This window comes from Schistocerca americana, chromosome 2 (genome assembly GCF_021461395.2).
Source record: "Schistocerca americana isolate TAMUIC-IGC-003095 chromosome 2, iqSchAmer2.1, whole genome shotgun sequence".
Classification (NCBI taxonomy): Eukaryota; Metazoa; Arthropoda; class Insecta; order Orthoptera; family Acrididae; genus Schistocerca; species Schistocerca americana.
The window spans coordinates 390,628,817-390,642,476 of NC_060120.1; the positions used below are offsets into that span (position 1 = coordinate 390,628,817).

Here is a 13,660-nt window from a genome sequence, read left to right on the forward strand (position 1 = left end):
ACCGAACTCGAATCCTGTCCCACCAAACAACATGGGCAGATAAATTCAGTATGTTCGAAGAAAAAAGTTAATGAATACTAATAGTTAGTGTAGCTAGAGGCATCTGACACGCAATTTCAAAACTATTTTGTCGTTCAGAACAAAACGAAAACGAACTGTTACTGCCACCCCTCCTCCCTCGGCTCAGATGCTGAGTATGCTCCTGCGTCCTTCGATGATATTTCAACATCCTTCATTTTACTTAACGGTATATTTTGTTACGGCATCGAAGATTTTCAGGGCGGCATCTTTGTGTCAAATCTTGTCGCTGTTTATACCGCGTCAGATCAGATTTATTAGTACGAACAATCAAAAACCATCTCCCATTGCGAGAGATGCTGCTGGGGGTAGTCTCTTACGTCGGCCCCTCAAACGGATTAGGTGGAGGAAGGAGGAGCTTAGCGCCGCATTACTGATTTTCGGTATTTGTGCATGGAAATCCCACCCTCGGACCTACGTCACCGCCAACAGAAGTTAGAACTGTAAGCGACATCACAAAACCAGTCACAAACTTCAGCTCCACTGTAAAAAAAAAAAAAAAAAAAAAAAAAAAATACAGCGCTCCCAGCGTACAGTCATCCGCTGACGAGAAAGATTGTGTGTACATTCGAAGCCTCAATTTTTAATATGGAAAAACAAGCCGTCCTGGTTGCAGTGTTTAAATGTTTTACTATTTCCCAATGATGGGTTTCATCTTCGGCTTGGCTGACATTTGGTAGCGCTGAGTACGTGGGCTACTGCGCATAAAATATCCCAGCAAGTAAATCCCCAAGCTTTGAAAACACTACGTGGTGTCCGTATTAAGGCATGTGGTCTACTCCAACGCAAACAAAATGCGACAAGGTCTACAGTAAAATTTTACATTATAAATACACCGGCGGCGTAGAGCATCTTCTGGTTGCTCACATCACACTGGATGTAAACTGGTTTTAAACAAGTATGATGTGTGCGACCAAAATATGAACTGCACCTCCGGCATGTTTATGATGTAAAGCTTTACTGTAGGCCTGACGCCTTTCGGTTTGCATTAGACTGCACCACAGCCCGTTATAAGGACGTCGTGCAGTGTTTTTAAGGCTTGGGCATTTACCCGCTGGGATATTTTGTGCGTGGCATCCCACCCATTGTTGCCAAATATCGGCCAATCTGGAGATGCCTAAATGAAGGTGAAACACGTCATTGGGAAATAATTAAAAAAATCAACATTGTAACCAAGACTGTTTGTTTCTTCATACCGATATACTGGTTGATGTACCAATTCCGCTATGAACTGGAAAAGGCTCGAGTTTTAATTCCGATTTCACATGGCCTGTTGTTAATGTTGCCTTGTCGCTGTTTGTCTACTTCAGTACAGTAACGGAAGAAACAGAACGGAATAGGACGGTGGAGACATGTCGATGTATGTGATTCTTTAGTTTTTCCAGGCTTATTAGTTGACCGTAAAGTCGACGAATGTACTTTTCGGTCAATGTTTGTATGCATCCTCTGCCAAATACGTAAGTGTGAACTGCAGAGTAATTATCTGGATGTGAACAAAATGCTCTCTTAAGTAAAATACAGAGCTCCTCACTGAGCACGGTGCAATACCACCGAAATGTGTATAGGTATGGAAAGAAAAACAAATACTGTATTTTGCTCAAAGCAGAATTCTCAAGGTATATTTACTGTTCGAACAAACAAATTCTGTAAGCTTTCCGAAAGAAAAATCGCTTTCAGCATTTATTCTTCTTCCGTGCACGCTAAATTACGTGGGCTAAGAGAAAAAGGAGGCGTAGTAAACAGGAACAAGTACTTCGTACACGAGCGGAAAATGGTACAACAGGGAACCAGTGGTAGCGAATATGGTGGCAAAGCAAAGTGGAGAGGGAGGAGCGGCGGTGGCGGCAGCAGCAGTGGCAGCGGCAGCGGCGGACGGCAGAAGCAGCTCAGTCGAGGAAGAGCAGGTCCTCCATGGAGAAGCTGGCGGCGGGCCCCCCGGCGGAGGCGGCGGCGGTGCGGGGGCTGCCGCTGTGGGCGGAGGGCGCGGCGGAGGCGGCGCGGTCGCGGCTCAGCGAGTGCAGGCTTAGCAGCGAGCCGGGCGCGTCCAGCTCCACGGGCAGCGAGTCCACGTACTGCTGCACGCTGCTGTACGAGCAGCTGCGGTCGCCCGCGCGCTCGCCGCCGCCCTTCACCGCCACCGGCGGCGGGCTGCCCCTGCAACACACGCAACACCGTACTACAGCGCGCCCTCCACCTGCTCTTTTTGTCGACCTACTTACACTACTGGTCATTAAAATTGCTACACCACGAGGATGACGTGCTACAGACGCGAAATTTAACCGACAGAAAGAAGATGCTGTGATATGCTTTTCAGAGCATTCACACTAGGTTGGTGCCGGTGGTGACGCCTACAACGTGCTGACATGAGGAAAGTTTCCAACCGATTACTCATACACAAACAGCAGTTGACCGGCGTTGCCTGGTGAACGTTGTTGTGATGTCTCGTGAAAGGAGGAGAAATGCGTTCCATCACGTTTCCGACTTTGATAAAGGTCGGATTGTAGCCTACCGAAATTGCAGTTTATCGTATCGCGATATTGCTGCTCGCGTTGGTCGAGATCCAATGACTGTTAGCGGGATATGGAATCGGTGGGTTCAGGAGGGTAATACGGAACGCCGTGCTGGATCCCAACGGCCTCGTATCACTAGCAGCAGAGATGACAAGTATCCTATCCGCATGGCTGTAACGGATCGTGCAGCTACGTCTCGATCCCTGAGTCAACAAATGCGGACCTTTGCAAGATAACAACCATCTGCACGAACAGTTCGACGACGTTTGCAGCAGCATGGACTATCAGCTTGGAGACCATGGCTGCGGTTACTCTTGACGCTGCATCACAGACAGGAGCGCCTGCGATGGTGTACTCAACGACGAACCTGAGTGCACGAATGGCAAAACGTCATTTTTTCGGATGAATCCAGGTTCTGTTTGCAGTAACGTGATGGTCGCATCAGTGTTTGGCGCCATCGTGGTGAACGCGCACTGGAAGCGTGTATTCGTCATCGCCATACTGGCGTATCACCCAACGTGATGGTATGGGGTTCCATTGGTTACACTTCTCGGTCACCTCTTGTTCCCATTTACGGCAATTTGAACAGTGGACGTTACTTTTCAGATGTGTTACAACCCGTGGCTCTACCCTTCATTCGATCCCTGCGAAACCCTACATTTCAGCAGGATAATGCACGACCGCATCTTGCAGATCCTGAATACAGAAAATGTTCGACTGCTGCCCTGGCCAGCATATTCGCCAGATCTCTCACCAATTGAAAACGTCTGGTCAATGGTGGCCGAGCAACTGGCTCGTCACAATACGCCAGTCACTACTTTTGATGAACTGTGGTATCGTGTTGAAGCTGCATGGGCAGCTGTACCTGTACACGCCATCCAAGCTCTGTTTGACTCAATGCCCAGGCGTATCAAGGCCGTTATTACGGCCAGAGGTGGTTGTTCTGGGTACTGATTTCTCAGGATCCATGCACCCAAACTGGGTGAAAATGTAATCACATGTTAGTTCTAGTATAATATATTTGTCCAATGAGTACCCGCTTATCATCTGCATTTCTTCTTGGTGTAGCAATTTTAATGGCCAATAGTGTACTTATTTACTAGCCAGTAGGGATGGCGGTTATCGCTGAAACAACCGGTTTTCGGTTATATCGGTTTTCTTTTGACTCCATTTTAATTCGACTGTTCTAGCCGTTCAAAATAACCGATATCAGAAATAACCAATTTTCGTTGTTTTTATTCCTATTATTTCCTGTTATAACCGTAGAAGTCGAACGAAGACTGAAATATTTTAACTCTCTCAGTTTCGAGATACATTTGATCAAAGTATTAAATTAAATAAGCAGATCAGAGAAAACTTAGTCCGTTCACCGTTCACTTTTTTTTCGAAAAGTCAAGTGGCTGAATACTACAATAAACACCAAATATTTCGAAACTTCGCTCAAAGATCATGTTGTAATCGGGGTTCATAACACTGTCTGAGCACTAACAACTGTCAGTGCTGAAGAATGGAAACTTAGGTTGAAAACCTCTTTTCCCATCTTCATTTGTCCGTTTTCGATGGCTACAAGCAAATAAAGTCATGTTATATAGATAAGGGCAGCAGATCAGATACTTTCTATTTTTATTGTAAACTATGAATTAATTGTTGTTAAGTTTTTAATTTACTCCTATTACTATAACTTCCGTCCTCTTATTACTTCAACAAATGGCAGGCATGTTCAATCTTTCAAAGCAAATGAAGCATTGCTACGTTACTTTGTAAAATACTTCCAGATTAGGTTTGGTTCCAGTTAGATATACAGGGTGGTCAACTGATCGTGACCGGGCCAAATATCTCACGAAATAAGCGTCAAACGAAAAAACTACAAAGAACGAAGCCTGTCTAGCTTGAAGGGGGAAACCAGATGGCGCTATCGTTGGCCCGCTAGATGGCGCTGCCACAGGTCAAACGGATATCAACTGCTTTTTTAAAATAGGAACCCCCATTTTTATTACATATTCGTGTAGTACGTAAATAAGTATGAATGTTTTAGTTGGACCACTTTTTTCGCTTTGTGATAGATGGCACTGTAAGAGTCAAAAACATATGACTCACAATTTTAGACGAACAGTTGGTAACAGGTAGGTTTTTTAAATTAAAATACAGAACGTAGGTACGTTTGGACATTTTATTTCGGTTGTTCCAATGTGATACGTGTACCTTTGTGAACTTATCATTTCTGAAAACGCATGCTGTTACAGCGTGATTACATGCAAATACCACATTAATGCAATAAATTCTCAAAATGATATCCGTCAACATCAATGCATTTGGCAATACGTGTAACGACATTCCTCTCAACAGCGAGTAGTTCGCCTTCCGTAATGTTCGCGCATGCATTGACAATGCGCTGACGCATGTTATCAGGCTTCGTAGGAGGATCACGATAGCAAATATCCTTCAACTTTCCCCGCAGAAAGAAATATGGGGACATCAGATCCGGTGAACGTACGGGCCATGGTATGGTGCTTCGACGACCAATCCACCTGTCATAAAATATGCTATTCAATACCGCTTCAACCGCACGCGAGCTACGTGCCAGACATCCATCATGTTGGAAATACATCGCCATTCTGTCATGCAGTGAAACATCTTGTAGTAACATCGGTAGAACATTACGTAGGAAATCAGCATACATTGCAACATTTAGATTGCCATCGATAAAATGGGGGCCAATTATCCTTCCTCCCATACATTAACCCGCCAAGGTCGCTGATGTTCCACTTGTCGCAGCCATCGTGGATTTTCCGTTGTCCAGTACTGCATATTATGCCGGTTTACGTTACTGCTGTTGGTGAATGACGCTTCGCCGCTAAATAGAACTCGTGTAAAAAATCTGTCATCGTCCCGTAATATCTCTTGTGCCCAGTAGCAGAACTGTACACGACGTTCAAAGTCGTCGCCATGCAAATCCTGGTGCATAGAAATATGGTACGGGTGCAATCGATTTTTGATGTAGGATTGTCAACACCGACGTTTTTGAGATTCCTTATTCTCGCACAATTTGTCTACTACTGATGTGCGGATTAGCCACGACAGTAGCTAAAACACCTACTTGGGCATCATCATTTGTTGCAGGTAGTGTTTGACGTTTCACATGTGGCTGAATAATTCCTGTTTCCTTAAATAACGTAACTATCCGGCGGACGGTCCGGGCACTTGGATGATGTCGTCCAGGGTACCGAGCAGCATACGTAGCACACGGCCGTTGTACATTTTGATCACAATAGTCATACATCGACACGATATCGACCGCAATTGGTAAATGGTACATTTTAACACGGGTAATGTATCACGAAGCAAATACCGTCCTCACTGGCGGAATGTTACGTGATACCATGTACTTACACGTTTGTGACTATTACAGCGCCATCTATCACAAAGTGGAAAAAGTGGTCCAACTAAGATATTCATATTTCTTTACGTACCACACGAATATGTTATAAAAATGGGGGTTTCTATTTGGTTGTCTCTGAACACTATGGGACTTAACATCTTAGGTCATCAGTCCCCTAGAACTTAGAACTACTTAAACCTAACTAACCTATGGACATCACACACATCCATGCCCGAGGCAGGATTCGAACCTGCGACCGTAGCAGCCCGCGGTTCCGGACTGCAGGGTTTCTATTTAAATAAACGCAGTTGATATCTGTTAGACCTATGGCAGCGCCATCTAGCGGGCCAACCATAGCGCCATCTGATTTCCCCCTTGAAGCTAGACGAGTTTCGTTCTTTGTAGTTTTTTCGTTTGATGCTTATTTCGTGATATATTTGGCCCGGTCACTATCAATGGACCACCCTGTACAACGGATGCCTGGTGAAGACCGTGAGAATCTACCATATAGACCAGAAAGGACACATTTCGCACTCTGGTCAGGCACAACATCGCAAGAAGTGGCGACAAGGAGCCAAAACAGCAGACCGCGCCAGCACGCGGCACAAACGCTAAGGAAGAAAAAGAAGAAGAAGAATGCAAATTTTGCTAATAAAAGTTATTCGTTTTCTAAAAAAAAGATTTATTTAAAAACGAAAAAATATAGCACTGCTGCTGTGGCTAAGTGATATTTCCGTTTTTTAACTGATTATTAGTAAAAAAAATAACAAACACCTGTTATAGCTGAGACCAAATAAATACCGATTATTCAGAACTAAAATATCGGTATAGGTTTTAAAAATTGGTTCAAATGGCTGTGAGCACTATGGGACTTAACTTCTGAGGTCATCAGTCCCCTAGAACTTAGAACTACTTAAACCTAACTAACCTAAGGACATCACACACATCCATACCTGAGGCAGGGTTCGAACCTGCGACCGTAGCGGTCACGCGGTGCCAGACTGCAGCGTCTAGAACCGCTCGGCCACTCCGGTCGGCGGTATAGGTTTTAACCGGTAGGTTTTTCCTCTCCATACTAGACACCCACTTCGGCTTTGCATGAGTAGCACTAAGTATCTACAGTGGACTACAGCTCTGGCATAGTGGTGATGTGTAGAGTTACGATTAAACATCAGAGAATAATGTATCCTGGCTTCGCACGAGTAGGACTAGAGCTGTAAAAATACCGTATGCTACCGTACACTACCGTAAGTAAGAGAAGGCTACGACCGTTTTCTTAATAGCTTTGATCAGCTAAGATCGTATCCACTTTACCTCTATGTTAGGTGTTGTAGCGTCCGCATACGAAAGGACGTGTGAACTTATGTAAAAATCATTAACAATAATAATTATGTATGATGTACAGTATATTCTGTGTAATGTGAATTACGAGACGTATTTGGAAAGTAAGCTCCGATAAGGCGCGAAATCGAAACCACTGTGGAAATCGGGTGGAACTTTCCACAGATGTGTTGGGCAGTGTCTTTAATGTGGCTGTCGATAGCTTCACGTCGCTCTTTTCAGTTCAGAGCGCAAAGTGATCACGTAGAAATGCCTAAAACAACAGTGTCTCCCGCCAGGTATGTGGATCTGGTGAGAGAAGCTATGCAGCCCACAAAACATAAATGTCATGCGTTTCTTTCAAGACAATTTTAAACCACGTTCTGCAGGGTGCAATGAAGAGGCTCCTGCAGCTTTTTCGATGGTAAGTGTTTGATCACCCACAATACAGGGTACTGGAAAGTTTGTACAACGTCACGACAAATGTCTAAGTCCGACTGGCGTCTATTTAGAGATGTTGCTGGAAAGTGTGACTAATTGTTGCGATAAATGTTTAATTTATTTTCACTGTGGTTTTCATCTCGCGACCCATCGTACCTTACTTTCCGAACAGTTCTCGTATGTAACATTTATAATATGAGACTGTAACGCCGGAAATGCATATCCTCCTATTTCCATCTATTGTACTATTATTTTTTTCCTTATTTTTGCTACCTGAATATATGATATTTCTGTGTCTTTACATATTGTAATTGTTTTACTGTTTGTATATGTACATTTATGCACTTATGTCGATGTATAATTGGTTTTGTTTCGTAAATATTATTTGTATTTTTACGCTGGGTCTTGCCTAGGGAAAACTGCTATCGAACGATTACATCGATGGGTCGTGTGAAGAATCAAAGTGTGTAGGATCTTTGGTAGTGTTAACTCTGGCGCGTGGAGCGCGGGCAGAGGGAGTCTGGCTGGAGTAGCGAGTGGAGCAGGTGTGTGGTGTGAAGCTCCCGCGAGTTGCCGCGCTTTCGGGGTTTGGCAGCATGTAATTGCGCTCGACTTGCGATGATAGTTTCGGACATGGTGTCGCGGACGGGAAGCATTAGCTGGCGCACATCAAGAGCCCGTTTCGTCTGGTGACCGTGTCGAGAAGAAGGCGCGCCAACATCCAGCTTCTGCAACAGCGACGGCCGACAATGAGTGACTGTCGCCACCTCCTCGATCGACGGCTTCAAACCTTCAATCAACCAACAAGGAAGACTGGAAGCACGTAAAGTTTTAGAACTGTATGGCAGACCTCAGCTTTTCAAATTGTTCTATGTGCCTCGCAAAATTACAGCAACTTAGCATGAACCTTTGTTGCTCATTGTCCCAATTGCATTACCAAGCAGGGTCCCTTCCTTTTCCGAAATCAACCCGAGTGTCTTTGAAATTCAGATGCCAGCATTAAAGTACAATCATTCCATTTCACTGCTTTAATTTCAAAGTTCAGTTTAAGTATTCATAGCTGGCTACAATATTTAGATTACGCAAGCACAAATTAAGAGTACGAGTTTTGTTACCGTATTTTAGCTTACCTGTGACTGCAGCTCAGCTTGGTACGGACAAAATTTTACTATTGTTAATTGTTCAGAATCATTTAATTCAAGTTCAAAGTTAAATCTCTTATTTCTGAATTGCGTAGAGTCAAGTTGCTTTTGAAATGATTGTTGAGGTAGTCCAAGACTAACCGTTTTTTACTGAATTTCGATGTGCTTCAGAAAGAAAGCTCACTATTAACTTCAGTCACTAAATTAACTTTCGATTTTCCGGTTTTATTAATTCTTTTGCTAAAGTAAGTCAGAGTGTAGAGAAATTTATTACTTCTGACAAACTTTCAGTTTTCGCACTACACGTGTCAACCTTCAGTTGCCACGCTTCTAGTGCTAATTGTATGTGTAATAACCTTTCTTTTTCAGTTACTATAGTAATTGTCATTAGGACTGGCGACCGTAATTTCCCCCAAATCTCAAATATCTAATTACCGCTAGTTAATTGTTAACGTAACGACCGCACATTTACTTTCTTTATTAACTTTACCCCTTTTCAAAATTAATTTCCACCAGTTTCATTTGCATTTTTCCTTCCATTTAGATGTAACCCTTTCCTCCCTCTTTACCGACAGATTAACTTCGGTGACGATTGCTTTTTCCCAAATTTCCATTAGGTACACGCGGTTTAATTTTTCACTGTCATTAAGGTCGATAAGTGAGGGGGAGGTTACAAGACACACTAGTGTTCAAAAATAATAATCATTGATTATGATGTATGTTAATCGCAGAAAGAAAATCCATCTATCATCTGAGATCTTCATGCTATTCATATTACTAACAGCGCTATTAAAAAAAAGCTCGCTCTGTCTCTATTAGTAGCTGCCTCTGTGTTCGGTCGAATGTATAATTAGAAAAAAACTCTGCAGAACAAAACGTGTGTAAAAGCTCTAAATATTTTAATATATGTATTACAATTATGAGTTGAAATTATTTAATGTATATGGGTAACATTCCACGTCAAATTATCCAGCCCTTTTCAGAATTTAGCTCCGTTTGCTGCGACAGAAGGAACATCGCTGGTTAGCTGCAGCCACTGCCATTAGCGGTACATTTCAAGTTATTTGAACTTCGCGAAATATGCGTAACATAGAGTGAAGTAATTTAAACAGTTTCTCTTTCAGCACTGCTACGGACGAGAATACTTTTCAAATTAGTTTTTTTTTTCCTAGTTCATTGACTGAAAACATCCCAGGTACGCTTTGGCCTGAACTTACATACGAGTAGAAACATAGGATCTTGTTTGGAGAATTCGAACATTTCTTTTTTTTCAGTTGAAAGCACTTACATAAGGAAATCAGTTTAGTAACGTAAGATTTTCTTGTATTTTCAGCTTATTTAAGCAGGGTAACAATCCTTCATTCCCTATTATATGACAAGCTTTATACTTCTCTCCAATATACTTATACTGTACATCAAAACAAAATCTGCCAACCGGTGTGGCCGAGCGGTTCTAGGCGCTACAGTCTGGAACCGTGCGACTGCTACGGTCGCAGGTTCGAATCCTGTCTTGGGCATGGATGTGTGTGATGTCCCTAGGTTAGTTAGGTTTAAGCAGTTCTAAGTTCTAGGGGACTGATGACCTCAGAAGTTAAGTCCCATAGTGCTCAGAGCCATTTGAACCATTGGAAAACAAAATCTCGTTGTATAACTGTAAAACATTATTTACATTTCAAGAATTAATCTCATATAGAAGTGATTATAGTAATATTTGTTTTAGTCAAGTTTAAAGATTATTTTTCAAGCAATTAACGAAAAATTAAATTATATCCAGAAACAGGAGAGATAGTATAGTTTGTTCATAACTATCGGGCGTTACCTCATAACTATAGCTTTCTCTACATATGCGATCAGTGTCTTCCTTGATTCTCCAAAAAACCTGAAGCGCGAATGTCTAGAAACTGAGTGACGGTGTTAAAAGGTCAGGTAGCCTACGGCACATTTTTTTTCTACATCATTATCCTCCTGTCTGTTACTTAAGGGGCTGGCCGGGGTGGCCGAGCAGTTCTAGACCCTACAGTCTGCAACCGCGTGACCGCTACGGTCGCAGGTTCGAATCCTGCCTCGGGCATGGATGTGCGTGATGTCCTTAGGTTAGTTAGGTTTAAGTAGTTCTAAGTTCTATGGGACTGATGACCTCAGAAGTAAAGTCCCATAGTGCTCAGAGCCATTTGAACCATTTTGTTACTTAAGGATAATAAATATTTATAGCCAAATTGGAACTGTCAATGATTAATTCACACTTTATTCGAAAATCGTTGATTTGTAAAGTGAAACATACGGCTGTTGTACTAAAAATAAAGAAAAGAATACAAATCTTTCGTGCTTGAAAACTAAATTTCCTCCACAAAAATGATAAAATTTTACAGAAAACTCAAAACGAAGATATAGCGAACATTACTTCAATACTTCGTCGAACGTATATAAAACATGTCTCTGTTATTCACAAACAACTTTCGCATGTATATGGATAATAAGAGGAAACTATTGTCTTTGATCATGACGAAGAACGCTCTATTGAGTACAAAACAACAACAACTAAATATACATGCTTTTATATTTGTGCACGTAAACTGTACCTGCATCAAAAGTAATTGCTTTGCTTGCACAGAAGCGCAGAAGTTAAGCGATCAGCTATTTTTTATTACTTGTAAAACGCAGTTCATATTCTGTAAAGATATAAAATACGGAATCGCTACTACAACGGATTTGCAGTTCTAATAATGTATAAAACAAACAAGCAAACAAAGAAACAAAAAATGAAAGAGAAGTTGTCAACTCGCAGTCACACTCTTACACACTCATTTAGGTTTCTTTCCGTACCGATACTACTGGTAATCCTCCATTTAGTACGCCATTTACGTATTGCACTAAAACTACTGAACCGTGGTTATAGTAGAGCGCAGCTCCACGTAGCACTAAGTTTCTACGGCCTGATAACATATCTGGCATAATGGTAATTTAGTTTACAGACCAGTGCATAGTGTTAGGATTAAACTTCAGAGAATAACGTTAGATAGATGAATATAATCACTTTCATGCAGCTTACATTACATCAAAAAAGCCCTCAGGAGGCATGAATGTTATTTTTTCTATATCTGACTGGTCTGATACCGCGCGCCGCGGAATCTGAATCCGCGCCAGACGTCATGGACTTCGAAGACCCCTGCACCATCGCGCCGTAAGCTGTGGCGGCGCGCGCCTCCTGGCCCGCTTTTAGTGTGAGGGCGCCACAGTGGAACACGTGGTCCCAGCGGCCAGTAGCGGCGCCCCCGATAGCATACTCAAGCGCTTGCCTCCGCTCAGCCAGCCAGTCTAACCTTGCGTACTTCGGTTTACACCTCGCTTCGCGCTAGACAGCTTACATCCTTGTTCTGTGTATGAGTGGACGTATTTGTTTCCTTGTGACTCCGTTGTTCGATCTTGTTGTATTCGTTCTGTCCTTCGTTGGTGGTGTTCGTCCTCTCCCGTTGTGCTGTTGTTCGCGGGTCCCGCAGCGCTTTCCGTCATTGCCACCCCGCGACCGTCCTGGTCGCAGTTACAACATTTTGGCGACGAGGATGGAAAGGAGGCGAAGTTGGCCTGTCTGCTGGATCAACAGCAGCAGCTCATGCAGCAGCAGCAACTCCAGTTAGACATCTTACAAAAGTCGCTGCAGTTGCTAACGGACAAAGTCGATGCCCGGGACGCGTTACCGCACCAGCTTCAGAGTCCTCGGGTGTCCGATGCTGTCCCGCGTCCGCCGTCGTTTCCACCCTTTCATGACGCTAAAGAGGACTGGGAAACCTACTTACATCGGCTGAAACAACATTTCACGGCTTTTGAAGTCACAGACGACTCCTTGCAGCGGTCGTTGTTTTTGTCTTGGGCCTCTCTGGACACGTTCTTTCTTCTCCGCAAGTTGGCACCCATGTCCGATCCTGTAGCTCTCTCTTTCCAGGAGATATGCCTTTTGCTGACAAACTATTATTCCAAACGCTACCATGTAGTCGCCTCTCGGCTGGAGTTCCACCAGTACCATAAACAGCCTGGTCAATCGTATCATTCCTGGGTCACGGACTTGCAGGGTCTCAGCCGTCAATGCGATTTTACGTGCACCAATCAGCAGTGTAAGGCTTCGTATGCGGACCCCCTGATCCAGGATGTGGTGGTTCAGCTGGCTCCCGACCCTGAGGTCCGTAATGCGGCGTTGAATCTCGACAACCCCTCCTTGGAAGAGATTCTCTGCATTGCCCACTCCTTTTGAAACTGCTCAAGCGGCTAACGAGCGTCTTATGGCGCGACCACAGGTGGCAGCGATTGCGGCGTCACGGCAGGTTCCGCCCTCGCGACGTCGACGTGGCCCGGCCGACAGGGGCCAGCGCCGTCGGGACTCCTCGTGTTTCGACGTCTCTACTGCGTCGGCGCCTTCGGTCGCCCCTCGTCGCCGATCGCGCGGCCCACTTCCATCTTGCCCACAGTGCTTTACTGCCCATTCGCGGGCTGATTGTCCCCACCGCTGGAAAAAAGTGCACGCTGTGTAACAAGGAGGGCCACATCCGATCGGTTTGTCGTAGTCGCTCGACTCGATCCACTCCTGCCCCTCCTGGGCCTCAAGATACCGTCCACGCTCTGCAATTGGTCGTCGCACAGGATGACCCGTCAGCGCGGAAGCTTTCCACGGCTCCTTACTCTCTTTGTCGTCGACCATCCATCGGCTTCGAATATTTTTGGCCTGGATCCGTTTCAACTGTTTGGCTTTTCAATTTCCGACGAAGTTAAGGTCGTTTCCATGGCTGTTCCCTTTCAGG

The 13,660-nt window shown here is 44.0% G+C and overlaps 1 protein-coding gene across 1 annotated transcript in view; it reads right to left on the bottom strand.

Annotated features, from left to right (window-relative positions):
* Positions 1-618: 618 nt before the first annotated feature.
* LOC124596037 overlaps positions 619-13,660 on the bottom strand; it is a 41,185-nt gene continuing 28,143 nt past the window's right edge. Inside the window, exon 3 of the mRNA XM_047135005.1 lies at positions 619-2,232. Coding sequence (XP_046990961.1) covers positions 1,965-2,232 — 268 coding nt within the window. The 3' untranslated portion in view covers positions 619-1,964. The remainder of the gene's footprint in view (positions 2,233-13,660) is intronic.